The sequence below is a fragment of the Helobdella robusta genome (assembly GCF_000326865.2).
Source record: "Helobdella robusta unplaced genomic scaffold HELROscaffold_22, whole genome shotgun sequence".
Lineage (NCBI taxonomy): Eukaryota > Metazoa > Annelida > Clitellata > Rhynchobdellida > Glossiphoniidae > Helobdella > Helobdella robusta.
Genome location: NW_008704170.1, coordinates 2,619,816 through 2,620,591, shown reverse-complemented (window position 1 = coordinate 2,620,591; position 776 = coordinate 2,619,816). Strand labels below are relative to the sequence as shown.

General features: G+C 30.5%; 1 protein-coding gene across 1 annotated transcript in view; it reads left to right on the top strand.

Moving 5' to 3' along the window:
* Positions 1–265: 265 nt before the first annotated feature.
* Positions 266–776, top strand: part of HELRODRAFT_172109 (hypothetical protein) — a gene marked incomplete at both ends in the record, with an annotated part of 13,996 nt that continues 13,485 nt past the window's right edge. Inside the window, 2 exons of the mRNA XM_009018776.1 lie at positions 266–448; positions 526–603. Of these exons, the coding sequence (XP_009017024.1) occupies positions 266–448; positions 526–603 (261 nt within the window). The remainder of the gene's footprint in view (positions 449–525; positions 604–776) is intronic.

Genomic DNA, 776 nt, shown 5'->3' with positions numbered 1-776 from the left:
TAATAAACATTTGTTATATCATAATTATCTGATTAATTATTTTAGATGTTTTTAGCTTCCGTATGTAAATGTAAGTAACGAATTTAAATATTAATTTTTAAATTTAATTTTTGTTTAAACGATTTTTAACACACACCATTCAAAATGTATAAAATTTATACTGCGAAAATCAGCCCTAACTTTTCACTAATCCAGCTATCGCCAACCGGGCAACAAAAGCAACGAAACAAAATACCTAGAATAGAAAACATCCGGGGAAAAAACCATGTTTCAAAAAAAGCACAACCCCAAATTATCGCCCATAACCTCTAAAAGATCTTTCACTAACAGTGACAGGCCCCAGTCTAGAATTATATTTAATAGAGACTTGTCGCCAGATGGCGAGCCGAAAATTAGGCTGAGGGGTTACTATTCGGACATCCTTGGCGGGAATACGTTGTCTAAAATGGTTAAATTGCTGTTACTGTTGTTATTATTATTATTATTATTATTTTTATTATTATTATTATTAATATTGTTGTTTAGACGTTTTATGACGGAGCGTCAAACTATGAAAACTTCATGTGGAATGCCTTTACAGAGCAACACATGCCGAACGGTAGAGTCATTGTTGTTGTTGTTATTATTATTATTATTGTTGTTGCTGTTGTTGTTGTTGTTATCAATCAATCAATCAATCAATCAATCAATCAATCAATCAATCAATCAATCAATCAATCAATCAATCAATCAATCAATCAATCAATCAATCAATCAATCAATCAATCAATCAATCA